The following is a 19,395-nucleotide window of genomic DNA, read 5'->3' on the forward strand; positions in this document are numbered from 1 at the left end:
GTATTCTATTTTATGTTAATAGTGAGAAACGAACTGTAACCTGTTTAGAAGTGAAGTAATGACAAAATCACGTTTCAACAATTTCGTGGATAGCAAGAATGAAAATCCACGCACTTTTAACAAACGAGACCAACCATAACTGAGCAATAACGATTGCATAAAATTCAAGATGACAAGACTATGAAGTATTTACTCCACTTAACGCTAGTCTGCAACACTTATTTCTCGAAATAAGTTGGGATCCTACTTAGGGGGATCAGACGTTGCTGCTTTTCCCTCTATTGATTTTTCGGAAATATCGTTGATATTTTTGACATTTGATGTTTTAAATATATGAATTACAAAATAATAACCAGTATATCTTGTAATATTTCGTATGCTAATTGTTATTTATAAATAAACAATACACTATTAATGAACATACCGTTAATAATCTTAACCGAATATTCATTCAGTTAATCATCTTCGAAATTTTTAGAATCTAAAACATTTGATATACAACTATATCCAATAAGTTACACATCTCTTATCATAGCATTATAATACTGTATCATCATGATGAAAACTGAAAAAAACTTATTTCTTATACTTTTGTAAAACATGATAATTGTTAAGTTTCTTGGTAATCAAATATATTCATTAAACTTTCATAAAACGAATATACTAATTCTTCGAACTTTTTCAGATTAAAATTTCGTTTTGTTGTCAGAATTTAATGGAAGAAAAACTTGATATAAGAAAAAATTGTACTCGATATTTTCGGATAAGATATTAAAAAATGGAGCGTTAGTTACATTAAGAGGCTATCCATAAATTGCGTAAAGCAGATATGGGTGGGTACGCAGGTAAACGTTACTGTGTTACAAGGGGGTGGTGATGTTTGTTTACATAATGCTAGGATCTCAACCATTGGGTAACAGAATGATTCATTTCTGCTTTAAGTGTTGCATAACGAAGCGTATTGTTTGTCACTGCTTTGTACGGTACGTTATATATGTAATTAATAAAATAATGTAACGTTCAATACCTTGTGCTGTATATTACTCCTTAGTAATTGTACTAAAGAATAATATACAACACGTTACGTTAAGGGGTTGATCGAGAATAAGGCATTACATAATTTTGGGGTAGATTTGGGCGACTGCATTACAGAATGTTACAGGGTTAGTGATTTGATAGTTAAAATGTATAAAAATAGCTTAAGGTAATTTATGGACAATTCGGAACTATGGCATTATGTGATGTCATTAATGAGGGGTTTAACTTATCAATTTTTTAAATTTGTGCTCAGTGGTAATTCAGCAAATCATCTGAACCAGTTTTCTACACTTTAAATCTTTATTTCAAAAGATTTATGAGGTTAAAAAAGGATGGCACATTTTACTTAATTTAGAAAAATTGTATATTAGTGCCATCTGTTGGAATTAAATATTATTTTCTTCAACAATAATGATCTGTGTAGTTATCTTATTAATCCAGATAATATGTTAATCTGTTTAGATTATGCTGTTGCAGTAATATTCCCAGAAATTTCATATTTATTAATGTTATATTTTGTAAGAGGCTGATTTTGTAATATAAAATATTGAATTATCCATTTTTAGGTGGGAAAATAAGATCAAAATGTTTAAGAACTTTTTAATTAAAAATTTTTAATGCTTAATTCAAAATAGCATTAAAAAAATAACAAAACTAAAAACATATTATAATTGTTATTTCATACTATGAAATAAACAATCTTAATATTGTACGTGTGAATGCTTTTTTTATACTTTACATTATTTTGTTATAAAATTTAGAATATTTACTATTTTGTTATATTCTTTCTGCTATCCAAATAGCTCCTCGACATCCAATTTTAATAGTTTCAGAGAGGATATTATAAAATGGAGCATCAGCTGCACCAAACTGTAGTCCAGTGTGATGGTGATGTTCTTCATCATCACGAAATTGTTTCAAAGTATTCAGAAGTTCTTGATTGGAATTAGGATCGTCGGCCATGAGTTCTCTTATTTGATCGTTATAATGCTGCGTTATGACATCTTCTACCGCAACTGTACACGCCATTGCACTTTCTTTTCCCAACAGAGCAGTACCTGTGCAGAATGAAAATGACCAAAATTATTATATAAATTCAAATTAAAACAGTATAATATGACAATTTTTTGAGAACTGATTATAAATTTACTACTATTTTAAGAAAGTTCTCTAGAAATAATACTTATAGTTAAATACTATATGAACAAAATTTAATGAGCTAGGATGAAATGTAAAAATGTATACTGGAATTTATGAAATTTTCAGATATCTGAGCTATTCATTTGCTTTGGTAGAGGTATAGATGGATCCAATAGAATATTCATATATTCGGAGAATGTTTCATTGAGTTACCTTTTCTGATGTTGCAAATTGTTTCTAATTAAGGATGAGATTAAGGAATAACGTGCATTTTACTTAAAGGCAGCCTTTCNGGTCACTATATAATAATTACATAATAAAATCTTTTTACAATGCAATGCAGCCTAAATTTGAATTTAAATCCTATCACGTGACACGTGTAATGTTTCTAATTGGTTGTTTCTTATGACAACCGATTTTATTGGCAAATTGTGGCGTTATAAATCTTTATCATTCACTAAGATTACAATTTATATAATTTTTTTTTATTACTTTTATCGTAAAAAATGGAATAAAAGGTAAGCTTGATAGGCAAACAATTTTTTTTTATATTTTAGTCGTTGAAAATTATTAATTAAAGCGTTTTATACTGTCAAAAACACGAAAAAATATAGGCCTAAATGATGTAAAGGAATTTATTATATAGATTAGATTACAGAGATCATATGATTTTAAATATTGAATTTTAGAAACACGAATTTCCTGCAATTAATTATTACGGAAGAAAAATTCTGTATGCAATGATTGTTTAGAAAATTGAAATGAGGATTTTTAAAATGAATACAATATAATTGAATAGAATATAAATGTCGTTATAGAGATAAGCTCATAAGTTATATAACAATATACTAAATACTAGGAAATTTACAATACATATATTAAACTAGATTTTTCCGGTTGCAAACTTTTTCATCTGTATGAGAAATACTTTCAAAAATATATTTATTGGGTAATATTATGTTTAAACGTGTTAAAATGTTTTTAAAATATAATCGTGGCATAGCTCTATTACAATTCAATTATTCCTTATAAAGTTGTTTTTACGCTTTCCGTCCTAAATACACTAAAGGGTCTTTTCCAGGCCCATCGTGGGTTCGATCAGGCCCACTATTGAGCGGCCGAATGGTGAAGATGGGACCAAACGTGTCCGGGACAGACCAGCCCAAAAATTTTCTGGAAGCTACTCTCCCAGATTGGTAGCCCTCGGCCATCAGGCCCCTTCAAAAGCTGGAATGAACGAATGTTTGGTTGGTTTTATTGGTATACGGCAAGACGACACATGGGCGATCTGCAGAAGGGGGAATGCCTTCCGAGAGGTGTTTTATGGGAAACTGAGCTCCTATTCAGGTGTTACTAAAACTCGGAAAACACGTGACCGGGCTGGTTACGTGTTTTCCGAAGGCGTTGGCAAGGCGCGAACCAACGGTATTACCAGTGTTCAGGGCCCACAAGTTGCCAAGCGGTGCCGTTCCCTAAATACTGGGAGTTCGGTCATGGATTCGCGCCTCGCAGGACGGGCTGGCCACGTGGGGTTAGTTTTCCGGATTTTCTCCACGTCTGTAATGCCTGAATAGAGACTAGTTACGCTTAAAAAGACCTCCCGGAAGGCATTCCCCTAGGCCAGTGTTTCTCAACGGGGGCGATATCGCCTCCGTGTGGGCGTTTTTCCATGTTCAGGGGACGATTAGCAACAATTTATATTTTGGGGGGGCGAAAAACAATTTTCTGGGCGATATAGTAAAACATTATATTAAGAACAATTAGATATTTTATTCGTTATATCGTACAATAATTAAACAAATAACGTTATACAGTACTAGTCACTAGTCTATTCAATGCAGTACGAATTTTGCGTTAGCCTTGTCCCTTGGCATCGGAATTTTGTAGTGAAGGGGGCGATACTACGTTGAAAGGGGCGACGATTCGTTAGAGGTTGAGAAGCACTGCCCTAGGCAAATCGCCCATGTGTTGCGTTTCCATAACTTAACTAAACAAACAATAAACTAAACAACCTTAGATCGCGTGTGGGGTATCGAGGACCGAAAGGCGTATTGTAGATGCCCAATAAATTCACTAGTCCCAATATCACTAGTGTGTAAAATCTGTACAAGTTTTATACTAATGATATCGGGATTAGTATAAACAACCTAAGGTCCATAGATCTACGGCTGTGATTTTAAGCAAGATAAAGGCATCGATTACCTTAAGTTAATAAATTTGAATTGAATTAAACGTTGGTTGTAGAATGGGAAAATGATATGAAGTGAAACGTGGCTTAGTAGTATGGCCAATCTTAACGGAATTAAATTCTCGCGTAAGTTAAAACTGTAACTGATTGTAACCAAAAACGAATTCCATTCTTTATACTGTAAATTCTTAACTGAAGAAGCCTGGTTAGTTTAACCCAAAGTATTTTTGTGTTTTTATTAAAATTTCTATTGTTACGGGTAATTTATTAACTGATCTTATCGGCGCGCGTATGAAAATGAATAAATATTAATATCGTAGAAGAAATTAAATAGGCGAATCCATTGATATATCAGTAGTTATAGTAGCAGTAGAAGTAGATGGCCAATTAAGCTAAGATAATTTTTATTAATATATACTGAGAATTCAAGAAATTTGTCTCCTATGTAAGCAAAATAGTAATCATTGTATAAGGATGACAAAACAGTTCATTAAATATTCAAGAATTAAAGCTAAAAATTCTTTGGGCTTAGCTACAGTCAACAACTACTAAAAGAAGAATAGAGTACCATATATTATATTTTTAAATATACAAATGAATAAAAAGCAGTCAGTTATACCTTCAGTCTTTTATAAAGTTCTCATTTACCTTTTTTTATAATTATATACATAAATCATTAGTATTCACGTATACAGAATCCTTTTTAATCAATGAATTGTTTAATTTGATTTTAAAAGACCAGAAAGAAGAGAAAAAGGTCATTCTAAGGTTAATGATAATTGTGATTTTAATTTTAAAATATGCAATTTGACAGGACTTAGCTAAAGAATTAAGGAGCAATAATTTCTCTTGTTATCTGCAGGATAAGAAAAAAGATACAAAATCAATTAGTTCCATTAAATGGTTTATAAATTCCTATTCATCATTTAAGAAATAATATTTTCATGCTCTTAGTTAAAACATTATCAATCAGTTTTTTTATAAATGTCATTTGTAAATAAAAAGATGTTAATGAGCTTTTATATTTATATTGTAAACAAGAACTTAAAATAAATTTGACATAATATATTTGATTAAAAAAAAAGTCAATATTCCTCCAACAGAAATAGTCACGTAGAGAACTAATGCAATATTTAAACAGACTCAAATAATCAGGAATGCTGACAAAATAACAAAATTGTTAGAATATATAGAAATATACTAAAGATAAAGTCAAATAAGATGTATGATACAGAGAAACTACTGGATTCTGTAAAGCAGAATGAATTAAAATTATTGACATGCTATTGTCTTAAATTATGCAGTGAATTATGTTTTCATTTAAAGAATCTATTATGCACAGTAAGTCACGTAACTAGGATATTTAAATACTATTAAGGGTTATCAAAATATTACTATATTAAACTGAAATAGATATTCTAATAAAGCTATATTTTTAATTTAAAAATAAATTATTTTTTATTTGCCAAAATCATTAACTTCCAAAGCTTTGTTTTTCCAAACACCTTTAAATGTTTGAAATAGTTTCTTCTGTTTTCATAGTAATGTAAATTCAAACTTTCCAACTAACCACAGAAACATTCAAAAACTGAAACTAAAAATCAGTTAACCTTCACATCATTTTCAAATTTTTTTTACTGAATTTCTCATAGTACAGTGAAATTTTGATTCTCCAACTAATAATATTTCAATGTTTCAACGCCACTTTTATTCCATTCATTATTACATTATTAACATCACTAACTCTCACCAACATTTATGTCACTCCTTCATATTCTTACTTTATCCTAACAATGTCTTAAATTCCTCATTACTTCTTATTTCCTTCCTATTACTAATTACAGCCCTCCAAATCTCTGAATAAATATTAGCATCTTTAATAAAAATACATAAAAGAGACTAAAAATGTCTTGGACATAGCGAAAAGTGAAGACATTTTTAGTCTCTTTTACATATTTTTATTAAAGTGTAAATTCGCCAGCCCTTTTTTACAAAAGATATATTAGCATCATTCTTATTTACAACATTGTTTATCATGCTTAATAGATAAATACAGATCTGCCATTCTCAAATTCATAAACATGTTTTTCATGTAAACTGTTCTTGCTTCATCCCATACCATACTTCCTTGTTATATACATCTTGTGCTAAACATGAGCTTACTTTGCCATTACATCTATCTTACGTTCAAATCTCTCTTAAGTTCCTCAAAGTAGATTCTATGTACAATACATTACCTCTCTCCATTCTTACCATATATACTGTTGCACATTCTCAAAAGGATCTTTCTCATTCCTCACCATATTGTGAAAACTGTTATTTTTCTTAAATACAACTCTTTCATTATACTTCTTCAAATACCTACTTAATGTAAGTTATAGGTATTTTGGCCATTGCTTTGTAATGTGTATGATTCTGCTGAAGATGGGAGGAATGCATCTCAGAAAAATTCTGGAAGTAAAATTTTTGTAGACTGAGTGAAATTTGGTGTTGTATGAGTTAATGTAGACATTGGAGTCATCCTGAATAGATTATTGTGTGTCACTTTTTATATTATTGTATATATCAAACATACATCAAAAATGGTATGAAATTTTAAAACAACTCAAAATTATAAGATTCGGTCCAAAAAATTATTCAGAATATTTTTCGTTCATTCTTTCATACAGAATTTTTATAACACTTTCTGCTTGTTCCATATCAAACAGATGTCACTAAGCAGTTTAACCAAATGTTAATAAAATTTAAATATTTAGTTAATAAAACATTTTGTTTTAACCATATGTTATTAATTTAAAGAGTTACAAAATAGCTAAATTAATTGATTATGATGATATGATTTCTAACTTGTAAATTTTTCTTATGAACATGTTTGTTTATTTCAGAAGCTTATTGTCACCATCTATCAATATTTAAAAATCAACAATTAGAAATTTGCATGACAATACACACTTAAAGAACTTTATTTCAAATTTGATCTTGCAGGCTATTTTATATTTGCTTGAAAGTTATGTCAGTATTTTAAAATTATACTCCTTCCTTCCGTTTGGTATTCCTTAATGAAACAAGTCCTGATGATAATGTCAGAATCAAAGTTATCTACTGGTTAATACTAATTTCTAAATATGTATATAAAAAAACTCATTTCAATTTTTAAAATTCTTACCATATATACTGTTGCATATTCTCAAAAGGATCTTTCTCATTTTTATCAAACTTATTTTTCTTAAATACAACTGTCCCATTATACTTCTTCACATACCTACTTGCAACTATGTACTATGCAACATGTGTACTAAAAATTTATTATGAATACATTTCAATTGATTAAGTGTGTAGATCTTCATTTTTATTGATATATTTAAATAATAACAAGTCTGACATAATATAATAAACAATTTTATGCAAGTCTATACAATATTTAATTAACAAACATTTCACTCATGCTTAAAAACATTTGTTGATTAATCAAATTTATAAACTATAAATATTTGTATAACATAATCATCTGTTAATATAAATAATATCCAAAATATAAACTCTAGTTTCTTTGATTGATTGTATGAAAAACATTATACTTTAGATGTGAGTGTGAGTGAAAACAAATTAAGATTGAATTTTTCTTGACAAATGTACTGTACTAATAAATTTCAGATCCATATTAATGTAAACAATGATTATCAATGCATCTGTCCAAAAAATTGCAAAGAAATAGGATTCTTCCTATAGCTAATAGAGTGCACAGAACAAATTCTGCCTATTTCCCATCTACAACAAAATGAAGATTGATCTTGAGCAATAGTGTACAATACTTTTAAAAATTTGTTTTTACTTGCAGAAAACAGCTATAACATTTATGAAATGTTGAAACAGTGTAAAGTGAAGAAGCTTTTTTCAATTCACAGTATTTTGATGGTTCAAGGCATTTTTTGAAAGCTGGGAAACAAACTCTAAGCAGAGATCTACAGACTCCTGTGAAGTATGTTGACTGAAGAACTCTAACACTGTTAGTGCCATCATTTGAGAAGAATCAAACTACAATTGATGAATTTGCTGATATGTTGAACATCTCCTGGATGGGAATGTTTTGCACAACTGTCTGCATATGAAGTGCATTTGTTCTTGATGGGTTCTCCAGCTTCTGATGCCTGAGCAAAAGCACGTTCAGATGGAAGTCTGCCAAGAGTTGCAATATCTAGTGGTTGATCTGGATAACACTTCTATAATCAGCAATCACTGATGATGAAACCTAGCTATATTGCTTTGATTCTGAGAATAAACAGGATTTGTGTGGTAATGATTTGATTGCCAAGGAGTAGTGTATCATAAAAATAATGACTAGGTTCATCATGACAAAATATTATTCACTTAAAGAATAAGATAACCACTGTCTATCAGCATTAATTAAATGATTTTTATTACTTATTCTAAAGTTTCACTTACTAATTAGTTACTTTATTCTTATGTTCCTAAATTACATTTTCTTCTTTACCTGAAGATGACATTTATAAAATGTTGAAAGTGCTTGCAATAATGACAAGTAATAAAAATTATTTAATGCTGATATACAGTAGTTATCTTGTTCTTTAAGTGAGTAGTGTACCAACATGTACTGTACCACCATATACAATAGTCTCTAGACAGAAATACTTGTCACAGTTCTTCTGTCATACATTGTTGGCTCACATCTACAGGAAACATCTCAATCTTGATGCCAATGATTGGTAGCTATACCATGACAATGTATGTCTGCATGCTGATAACATAACAACTGAGTTTTGGCCAAGAAAAACATCTTATGCATCCCATACCCAATGTACAGTCCAGATCTGGCATTCTGTAATTTTTTCTCATTCCCAGCACTGAAACTAAAATTATGGGAAACACATTTCCATCCACAACAGCAATACAGTAGTTGAAATATGGGAGGTATGAAATGTATCTTATTGCTACAATGATTTATAATAACCTTATATATCAAGTGTCCAAAGTGCAGCTCATATAAAACAACTATCAAACAATTCAAAAATTTAATTTTTTTAAAAATATTGATATCTAGGTTTTTTAATTTGCTTTTTTGAAAAATAAAATATTGTTAGATGTTATAAGATCCAACATATTTATTGACTGTATGATCATCAGTTGAATTAGACTGATGACAACTAAGATACACTTATAAACATTCATATGATAAATATATACCGGTATATAAGATTTACATAAAAGAAACTGTACTATTCTATCCCTTGTCTCTTGCTAACCTTGATTCAAATATGTTGTTAAAGCATGTCTAGTCTGTCAGACTTGCTATATAATTTTTATAATGACAAAATGTTAATTTCTACAGTTTGTTGAATCTTATATACCATAAGTTTATTCAATTGTTAATTTTTTATGTCTGTAATTTGAGAAGAAAATTCTCATCTATTGAGAGTAATTGAGAAATCAAATTTTGATTTAAAAAAGAAAAATAATAGAGAATTTTTCTCATATTCATAAGTAAATAATAAAACTGACTGAACTAAAATTATGCTGACAATATAAAATTATTTATTTTTATTATTACATATTTTATCATATTTTTATATTATTACTTTTATTTACCAATGATTCTAAAGTATTGTTGGGTTTCAATGTCCTATAATTTTCGAACTTAAAGCAGAATAAGAGTGAGATAAAAAAATCTGGACTTAGTTCAAAAAATTGAATTAACTATTAAATATTATATATCATTTTAAAATAAATTTTATTTACAATACAACATTAATTCTATACTACAGGTATCCCTTGATTAATGCAGGATTTGAAATTAATTGTAGCAATTCCTTTGTATGTGTGGCAGAAGTTTTAATTAATGTTGCTTTACCAGTTGTCTTTACTTAACATAGATACTGTATTTGAGTAATGTGATTTTGATATATGCAGTAGCATTGAGGAATTAATTAACCACGTTAATCAAGGGATACCTGTAGTATAGAATTAATGAACATGATCATATGACCCATGGTTGACAATGTGCCATAAGTTTATTTTGATAGACTCACAACTCCTTTGAATGGCCTTCATGTAATTTTTTTAAAATGAAATGTTATTCTTTGGATCAGTTGTGTGGTATTTTTTGTTCACTGACCTTTCTTGAATACTATTTGTGCCAAATATCCAAAGAAAACCTCAATTGGCTGGCATTGTGGCAGATTTGATGGATTATGTGTTTTGGGTACAAAAGAAATATTTTTGGCTTTAGGGAACTCCACAGGTTTTGTGTAGTGAGAGAAAACTTTGCCAGGACAAAAGACAAAATCATTTTGATGATGCTTGTTAAGAAAAAGTATTAGAATTTTTTTAAACATTCATTTTGGTAGGTGTCAGCTTCAATTGAATGGGATCCCTTTTTTAAAAAAAAATGATTTTGAAATGCTGGTGAAATGGCAATGTACTGTACAGCATTACTCTTGCTTCAGATTTTATCTTAAATTTGTACTTCACTTCAGGAGGTGCTCGATTTTCATTGCTTGCATAGTAAATTTCATTTCCTGCCATTTGCATACTAGAGAGAGAAAAGTACTTCTCATCATCCAAAATTTCTTACAAACCATCTGTATTGCATTTGGATTATGGTGATTTTTTTCAGCAGTGTACTCTGGGGTTCTCTTCTTCTTCCTTTTCTTTACATTCATCTTATGTCTTTACCTACACATTTGATGACAATTGAATCTTTTAGCTGCCTCCACCTGGCTAATTGCATCTTTTTTATCAAACATTTGTTGCAATGCTCTTCAGTTTTTAGCATTCGTAACATCTGGCTTTCTTCCACTTCTTGTCTTTTCTTCCAGTTTTTTTTTACTTTTCAAAATTTATATACAGTTGATTTGCTGTGGCATCCAACTAAAAAATGCTCCACCACGAATTTGAGTGATTCACTGTATTCTTGTACATTTGTATAAGTTCTCTTAATATATCCTCTTTTGAAGTCATTTTTCCAAACCAACTCGGGAATTTTTGAAAACTCCACATGCTGAACTGAGCATGTTTAAAGTCAAATTTTTGGTGCAAAGATTTTAAAATTATCTTTTGAATTCAAAAGCTATAATGCTTTAAATTCAATCCAGACTTTTGTCTAATCCTGTTAAAACTGCTTATAGGATATGAAAGTCAGAAAGTTTTACTATATGTATAGAATCAATACTGCAGAATGCTAGACATCAACATGCATACCTTTCAAAGAATGAGTTCCAAGCAATAATCAATTTTCCTCCAAGTGTTCTACAGCATTTGCAATATAACCATCTCTATTGCAGGAAAAATTCTAAGCTTCAGTTCATCAAGATAAGTCACAGGGGTCTTGTACACAATACCCTTCATGTATCTCTACAGGAAGAAATCAAGTATTATAATATCAGGTTAGTGCAGAAGCTAAGAAATCAGTCTACAATACACAACCCAACTCAGTGCCAGGAAAATGCATGTCAAGAAATTCTCAGATGATAAGAGCATAAGGTTCACCATCTTGCTGAACATTACATTTATCTTTTATGATGTTGCATTGTGAGAATAGTTTTGTTTCAAAAACCAAACAACACATTTCTTTCTCTTGAGCAGTTTCTATTTTAAAATACGACATCATATTATCTCCTATACATCAATGCAACAGCATAACGTTACCAATAAAATTTTTTGAGTTAAACTTTCATTCTATAGAATGCCTATAGCAGGTTCAAAGTTTGAAATAATGGCGTTATTCCAAACTTTAAACTATCATATTATGTGGGCAGTTTTATTCTGTTTTTCCAGTTGGAAAATTGTAGGAAATGAAAACTGCACCAATTCAGAATCCTCTGTATACTTTTTTTATTATAAAATATATTCATATACGTCATACAGATTGAGATTATCATCTCAATGGAAAATTTGTCAATGTACTTTTCTTATTTTCTTAAAAGTTTTCAGTAAAAACAAAGTTAATGGAATCTACAGAAGTGCTTTTAATTCTTGTGATTCCACAGAAAATCTTTAAAACAAAACAGTCAGCAATATATTTGAAGTACTGAATTCAGTTTTATTATGATTGTGTGTATATAACAAAGCATTTATAATAAGCATAAGAGAAATATTGCATGTTTATAATATATTCACATGGTATTCAAAAATATTAATGCTACAGTAATATTTTTCTTAATAGTGTTATTTTTTTTTTTTTAGTAGCTTTCAATAATCAATTTTGCATTTCACATTTGCATATCGATTTTGTCTTATTTATGATTTAATTAAAACAATTTTATTTAATATTTTTTATTCTGTCAGTCTATAATTCACACTTTACTTTTAATGGAATCCATTGATATATCAGTAGTTATAGTAGCAGTAGAAGTAGATGGCCAATTAAGCTAAGATAATTTTTATTAATATATACTGAGAATTCAAGAAATTTGTCTCCTATGTAAGCAAAATAGTAATCATTGTATAAGGATGACAAAACAGTTCATTAAATATTCAAGAATTAAAGCTAAAAATTCTTTGGGCTTAGCTACAGTCAACAACTACTAAAAGAAGAATAGAGTACCATATATTATATTTTTAAATATACAAATGAATAAAAAGCAGTCAGTTATACCTTCAGTCTTTTATAAAGTTCTCATTTACCTTTTTTTATAATTATATACATAAATCATTAGTATTCACGTATACAGAATCCTTTTTAATCAATGAATTGTTTAATTTGATTTTAAAAGACCAGAAAGAAGAGAAAAAGGTCATTCTAAGGTTAATGATAATTGTGATTTTAATTTTAAAATATGCAATTTGACAGGACTTAGCTAAAGAATTAAGGAGCAATAATTTCTCTTGTTATCTGCAGGATAAGAAAAAAGATACAAAATCAATTAGTTCCATTAAATGGTTTATAAATTCCTATTCATCATTTAAGAAATAATATTTTCATGCTCTTAGTTAAAACATTATCAATCAGTTTTTTTATAAATGTCATTTGTAAATAAAAAGATGTTAATGAGCTTTTATATTTATATTGTAAACAAGAACTTAAAATAAATTTGACATAATATATTTGATTAAAAAAAAAGTCAATATTCCTCCAACAGAAATAGTCACGTAGAGAACTAATGCAATATTTAAACAGACTCAAATAATCAGGAATGCTGACAAAATAACAAAATTGTTAGAATATATAGAAATATACTAAAGATAAAGTCAAATAAGATGTATGATACAGAGAAACTACTGGATTCTGTAAAGCAGAATGAATTAAAATTATTGACATGCTATTGTCTTAAATTATGCAGTGAATTATGTTTTCATTTAAAGAATCTATTATGCACAGTAAGTCACGTAACTAGGATATTTAAATACTATTAAGGGTTATCAAAATATTACTATATTAAACTGAAATAGATATTCTAATAAAGCTATATTTTTAATTTAAAAATAAATTATAAATTCAAAAATAAATTATTTTTTATTTGCCAAAATCATTAACTTCCAAAGCTTTGTTTTTCCAAACACCTTTAAATGTTTGAAATAGTTTCTTCTGTTTTCATAGTAATGTAAATTCAAACTTTCCAACTAACCACAGAAACATTCAAAAACTGAAACTAAAAATCAGTTAACCTTCACATCATTTTCAAATTTTTTTTACTGAATTTCTCATAGTACAGTGAAATTTTGATTCTCCAACTAATAATATTTCAATGTTTCAACGCCACTTTTATTCCATTCATTATTACATTATTAACATCACTAACTCTCACCAACATTTATGTCACTCCTTCATATTCTTACTTTATCCTAACAATGTCTTAAATTCCTCATTACTTCTTATTTCCTTCCTATTACTAATTACAGCCCTCCAAATCTCTGAATAAATATTAGCATCTTTAATAAAAATACATAAAAGAGACTAAAAATGTCTTGGACATAGCGAAAAGTGAAGACATTTTTAGTCTCTTTTACATATTTTTATTAAAGTGTAAATTCGCCAGCCCTTTTTTACAAAAGATATATTAGCATCATTCTTATTTACAACATTGTTTATCATGCTTAATAGATAAATACAGATCTGCCATTCTCAAATTCATAAACATGTTTTTCATGTAAACTGTTCTTGCTTCATCCCATACCATACTTCCTTGTTATATACATCTTGTGCTAAACATGAGCTTACTTTGCCATTACATCTATCTTACGTTCAAATCTCTCTTAAGTTCCTCAAAGTAGATTCTATGTACAATACATTACCTCTCTCCATTCTTACCATATATACTGTTGCACATTCTCAAAAGGATCTTTCTCATTCCTCACCATATTGTGAAAACTGTTATTTTTCTTAAATACAACTCTTTCATTATACTTCTTCAAATACCTACTTAATGTAAGTTATAGGTATTTTGGCCATTGCTTTGTAATGTGTATGATTCTGCTGAAGATGGGAGGAATGCATCTCAGAAAAATTCTGGAAGTAAAATTTTTGTAGACTGAGTGAAATTTGGTGTTGTATGAGTTAATGTAGACATTGGAGTCATCCTGAATAGATTATTGTGTGTCACTTTTTATATTATTGTATATATCAAACATACATCAAAAATGGTATGAAATTTTAAAACAACTCAAAATTATAAGATTCGGTCCAAAAAATTATTCAGAATATTTTTCGTTCATTCTTTCATACAGAATTTTTATAACACTTTCTGCTTGTTCCATATCAAACAGATGTCACTAAGCAGTTTAACCAAATGTTAATAAAATTTAAATATTTAGTTAATAAAACATTTTGTTTTAACCATATGTTATTAATTTAAAGAGTTACAAAATAGCTAAATTAATTGATTATGATGATATGATTTCTAACTTGTAAATTTTTCTTATGAACATGTTTGTTTATTTCAGAAGCTTATTGTCACCATCTATCAATATTTAAAAATCAACAATTAGAAATTTGCATGACAATACACACTTAAAGAACTTTATTTCAAATTTGATCTTGCAGGCTATTTTATATTTGCTTGAAAGTTATGTCAGTATTTTAAAATTATACTCCTTCCTTCCGTTTGGTATTCCTTAATGAAACAAGTCCTGATGATAATGTCAGAATCAAAGTTATCTACTGGTTAATACTAATTTCTAAATATGTATATAAAAAAACTCATTTCAATTTTTAAAATTCTTACCATATATACTGTTGCATATTCTCAAAAGGATCTTTCTCATTTTTATCAAACTTATTTTTCTTAAATACAACTGTCCCATTATACTTCTTCACATACCTACTTGCAACTATGTACTATGCAACATGTGTACTAAAAATTTATTATGAATACATTTCAATTGATTAAGTGTGTAGATCTTCATTTTTATTGATATATTTAAATAATAACAAGTCTGACATAATATAATAAACAATTTTATGCAAGTCTATACAATATTTAATTAACAAACATTTCACTCATGCTTAAAAACATTTGTTGATTAATCAAATTTATAAACTATAAATATTTGTATAACATAATCATCTGTTAATATAAATAATATCCAAAATATAAACTCTAGTTTCTTTGATTGATTGTATGAAAAACATTATACTTTAGATGTGAGTGTGAGTGAAAACAAATTAAGATTGAATTTTTCTTGACAAATGTACTGTACTAATAAATTTCAGATCCATATTAATGTAAACAATGATTATCAATGCATCTGTCCAAAAAATTGCAAAGAAATAGGATTCTTCCTATAGCTAATAGAGTGCACAGAACAAATTCTGCCTATTTCCCATCTACAACAAAATGAAGATTGATCTTGAGCAATAGTGTACAATACTTTTAAAAATTTGTTTTTACTTGCAGAAAACAGCTATAACATTTATGAAATGTTGAAACAGTGTAAAGTGAAGAAGCTTTTTTCAATTCACAGTATTTTGATGGTTCAAGGCATTTTTTGAAAGCTGGGAAACAAACTCTAAGCAGAGATCTACAGACTCCTGTGAAGTATGTTGACTGAAGAACTCTAACACTGTTAGTGCCATCATTTGAGAAGAATCAAACTACAATTGATGAATTTGCTGATATGTTGAACATCTCCTGGATGGGAATGTTTTGCACAACTGTCTGCATATGAAGTGCATTTGTTCTTGATGGGTTCTCCAGCTTCTGATGCCTGAGCAAAAGCACGTTCAGATGGAAGTCTGCCAAGAGTTGCAATATCTAGTGGTTGATCTGGATAACACTTCTATAATCAGCAATCACTGATGATGAAACCTAGCTATATTGCTTTGATTCTGAGAATAAACAGGATTTGTGTGGTAATGATTTGATTGCCAAGGAGTAGTGTATCATAAAAATAATGACTAGGTTCATCATGACAAAATATTATTCACTTAAAGAATAAGATAACCACTGTCTATCAGCATTAATTAAATGATTTTTATTACTTATTCTAAAGTTTCACTTACTAATTAGTTACTTTATTCTTATGTTCCTAAATTACATTTTCTTCTTTACCTGAAGATGACATTTATAAAATGTTGAAAGTGCTTGCAATAATGACAAGTAATAAAAATTATTTAATGCTGATATACAGTAGTTATCTTGTTCTTTAAGTGAGTAGTGTACCAACATGTACTGTACCACCATATACAATAGTCTCTAGACAGAAATACTTGTCACAGTTCTTCTGTCATACATTGTTGGCTCACATCTACAGGAAACATCTCAATCTTGATGCCAATGATTGGTAGCTATACCATGACAATGTATGTCTGCATGCTGATAACATAACAACTGAGTTTTGGCCAATAAAAACATCTTATGCATCCCATACCCAATGTACAGTCCAGATCTGGCATTCTGTAATTTTTTCTCATTCCCAGCACTGAAACTAAAATTATGGGAAACACATTTCCATCCACAACAGCAATACAGTAGTTGAAATATGGGAGGTATGAAATGTATCTTATTGCTACAATGATTTATAATAACCTTATATATCAAGTGTCCAAAGTGCAGCTCATATAAAACAACTATCAAACAATTCAAAAATTTAATTTTTTTAAAAATATTGATATCTAGGTTTTTTAATTTGCTTTTTTGAAAAATAAAATATTGTTAGATGTTATAAGATCCAACATATTTATTGACTGTATGATCATCAGTTGAATTAGACTGATGACAACTAAGATACACTTATAAACATTCATATGATAAATATATACCGGTATATAAGATTTACATAAAAGAAACTGTACTATTCTATCCCTTGTCTCTTGCTAACCTTGATTCAAATATGTTGTTAAAGCATGTCTAGTCTGTCAGACTTGCTATATAATTTTTATAATGACAAAATGTTAATTTCTACAGTTTGTTGAATCTTATATACCATAAGTTTATTCAATTGTTAATTTTTTATGTCTGTAATTTGAGAAGAAAATTCTCATCTATTGAGAGTAATTGAGAAATCAAATTTTGATTTAAAAAAGAAAAATAATAGAGAATTTTTCTCATATTCATAAGTAAATAATAAAACTGACTGAACTAAAATTATGCTGACAATATAAAATTATTTATTTTTATTATTACATATTTTATCATATTTTTATATTATTACTTTTATTTACCAATGATTCTAAAGTATTGTTGGGTTTCAATGTCCTATAATTTTCGAACTTAAAGCAGAATAAGAGTGAGATAAAAAAATCTGGACTTAGTTCAAAAAATTGAATTAACTATTAAATATTATATATCATTTTAAAGGAAATTTTATTTACATTAGTATGAAATTAACGAACACGTTCATATGACACATGGTCGACGACACACTGAGTTTTGTTAGACTCACCACTCCTTTAGATGATCTTCGTGTCACCTAAAAAAATAGTGAAAGTCTGATTCTTNAAATACAAATAGAAAAATTTTAAGATAGATAACATACTTCATTGACAGATGTTGATCAAAGCCTGAGGCGTGGCTTTTTTTGTTTTAACCTTAGAACTGCCAGAGGGTCATTTTTGACCCATAAGCTTATTAAAAATCATATAAAGTTTTAAAAGTAATCCTTTGAAATTTTATGAGTTACATAATATAAATTGGCAGTTCTAGTATTGTTTTGTTAGTATTTAGTTAGTATTGTTTTACAAGTTTTTTTAAAGTTTGCACTGGCCAGCAAAAATTTACATATGTCAGGGACTGATTGTAGTAGTTTTTGAGTTAATAATTTTAATTCATTCCAGGAAAATTACTGTTAAGTAGCTCAATTATTAATTAACTATAGGATATATATCTAAATTCATAATTCACTCCAAAAACTTAGATTATCAATATATAAATATTTTATAATAAAATTTGAGTTTTAAAATTTATTCACAGATATTTATTGACACACTGATTAAGTTCTAAAAGACTTATAATAAAAAGACTTATAGAGATAAAAGAGTGATGTTGTACAGTATATGTACATTTGAAACAAAAATTAGAAATGGTGTCTGAAAAAAGTTTTAAAATGGAAAAAATATCTTTTCATATAGAACTATGATGACTAATTAGAGAAACAAAGTTTAGTGCTACTCTGTAATTTAGTCATGTCTTTACTTAGAGCTTTTGTACAACAAAATACACTGTAAAAACCTAAGTCCTTCCAGTAACATAATATTTTAACAAAATACAAACTTTTGTATACCAAAGTTAACAAATGGTCAACTGTTTGTCTAAATATGAAGATTAGCTAGCACATGGGATGATGTAAAATTTATTTGTGGAATTTCAATAGTAGTAGTGTTGCATGGTGTTAAGGCTGCAATGTAAAGGTTCTCCCAAATAAATAATCCATGCTGATTGTTACACCATTTAAGTAATTTTGTTTGGGCCGAGATTATTTAAGCAAGCTAGTCAACATCTCTAGTACTTTATTATTGTTCACTACACATTTTTGGGATCTAAATGTATTGTTTAGACTAGACGTAATTAAGATTGTGGCTGAGATGCATAAGGAGACACGCTAGTGTCTTCAAATATCTTTCTGTAATCATCCACGAG

At 28.6% G+C, this 19,395-nt stretch overlaps 1 protein-coding gene across 1 annotated transcript in view; it reads right to left on the reverse strand.

Annotated features, from left to right (window-relative positions):
- Positions 1 to 1,319: 1,319 nt before the first annotated feature.
- Positions 1,320 to 19,395, reverse strand: part of LOC111633980 (5-demethoxyubiquinone hydroxylase, mitochondrial-like) — a 29,763-nt gene continuing 11,687 nt past the window's right edge. Inside the window, exon 3 of the mRNA XM_023378649.1 lies at positions 1,320 to 2,096. Within this exon, the coding sequence (XP_023234417.1) occupies positions 1,816 to 2,096 (281 nt within the window). The 3' untranslated portion in view covers positions 1,320 to 1,815. The remainder of the gene's footprint in view (positions 2,097 to 19,395) is intronic.

The sequence above is a fragment of the Centruroides sculpturatus genome, unplaced genomic scaffold (assembly GCF_000671375.1).
Source record: "Centruroides sculpturatus isolate CEXI.00-Female unplaced genomic scaffold, Cexi_2.0 scaffold833, whole genome shotgun sequence".
In the NCBI taxonomy this organism is placed as follows: domain Eukaryota; kingdom Metazoa; phylum Arthropoda; class Arachnida; order Scorpiones; family Buthidae; genus Centruroides; species Centruroides sculpturatus.